At 60.6% G+C, this 960-nt stretch overlaps 1 protein-coding gene across 1 annotated transcript; it reads left to right on the forward strand.

Moving 5' to 3' along the window:
- The first annotated feature begins 240 nt into the window (after positions 1–240).
- Positions 241–732, forward strand: LOC133628341 (claw keratin-like). Its single transcript, XM_062016272.1, has one exon. It carries the CDS (start codon positions 241–243, stop codon positions 730–732), a length of 492 nt encoding a protein of 163 aa, XP_061872256.1.
- Positions 733–960: the final 228 nt, after the last annotated feature.

Consider the following 960-nt stretch of genomic DNA (forward strand, 5'->3'; position numbering starts at 1 on the left):
CTGAAGTTTGTGTCACCACCCGCTTGGCCGATGCCTCGGGCAGCCTGGGACAGGTATAAAAGAGCTGAGGGCTCCACAGCCCTCTATCCACCTGCCTCCACTTGACTCTCCTGAGCAACTGGGTAAGTCCTCCTCTTGGAAGCCTCCTGGGGATCTCTCCAGCCTCTCTCCTTTCAGCCTCTCCCCTGCACCCTTTCCTAATGCCTGCTCCATTTGCAGGACTCCATTCCTGCCTGAAAGATGTCCTGCTCCAGCCTGTGTTCCACCTCGTGTGGGGTGGTTGCCCCGGCCCCGCTGGCTGACAGCTGCAACGAGCCCTGCGTGCGGCAGTGCCCCGACTCCACGGTGGTGATCCAGCCCCCGGCCTCGGTGGTCACCTTCCCCGGGCCCATCCTCAGCAACTTCCCCCAGCAGAGTGTTGTTGGCTCAGCGGGAGCCCCCGTTGTTGGAGGGGGCTATGGTGGAGCCTTTGGAGGCCGTGGGGGTTATGGCTGGGGCTATGGAGGCTACGGGGGCCTTGGGGGCTATGGGGGTTACAGAGGTTATAGGGGCTATGGGGGTTATGGTCTTTATGGGGGCTATGGAGGCTATGGAGCCTGTGGGGGTTATGGGGGCTTTGGTGGCTATGGGGGCTATGGAGCCTGTGGGGGCTACGGGGGCTATGGAGCCTTTGGAGGTTGTGGCTGGGGAGGAAACCACAGGTACCTCAACGGCAACTGTTGGCCCTGCTGAACCCCACACTGAATCCAGCACAGATGAAGGACAGCTCTGAAAATACCTTGGCACTTGCAGCATCACACTCTGTAGAAGGATATCACGTTGGCATTGATTATCTTTAAAGCTGAGAGGCTTCATCCCTGCTTGGGCCCCATCTCTGCCTTCCTCGAGCCCTGCCTGAGCATCCCTTCCAGACGTGCTGCCCCTGGATGCCGCAGCCCAACGCCGGCTGCCTGCTCCTGC

This window comes from Colius striatus, chromosome 29 (genome assembly GCF_028858725.1).
Source record: "Colius striatus isolate bColStr4 chromosome 29, bColStr4.1.hap1, whole genome shotgun sequence".
NCBI lineage: Eukaryota > Metazoa > Chordata > Aves > Coliiformes > Coliidae > Colius > Colius striatus.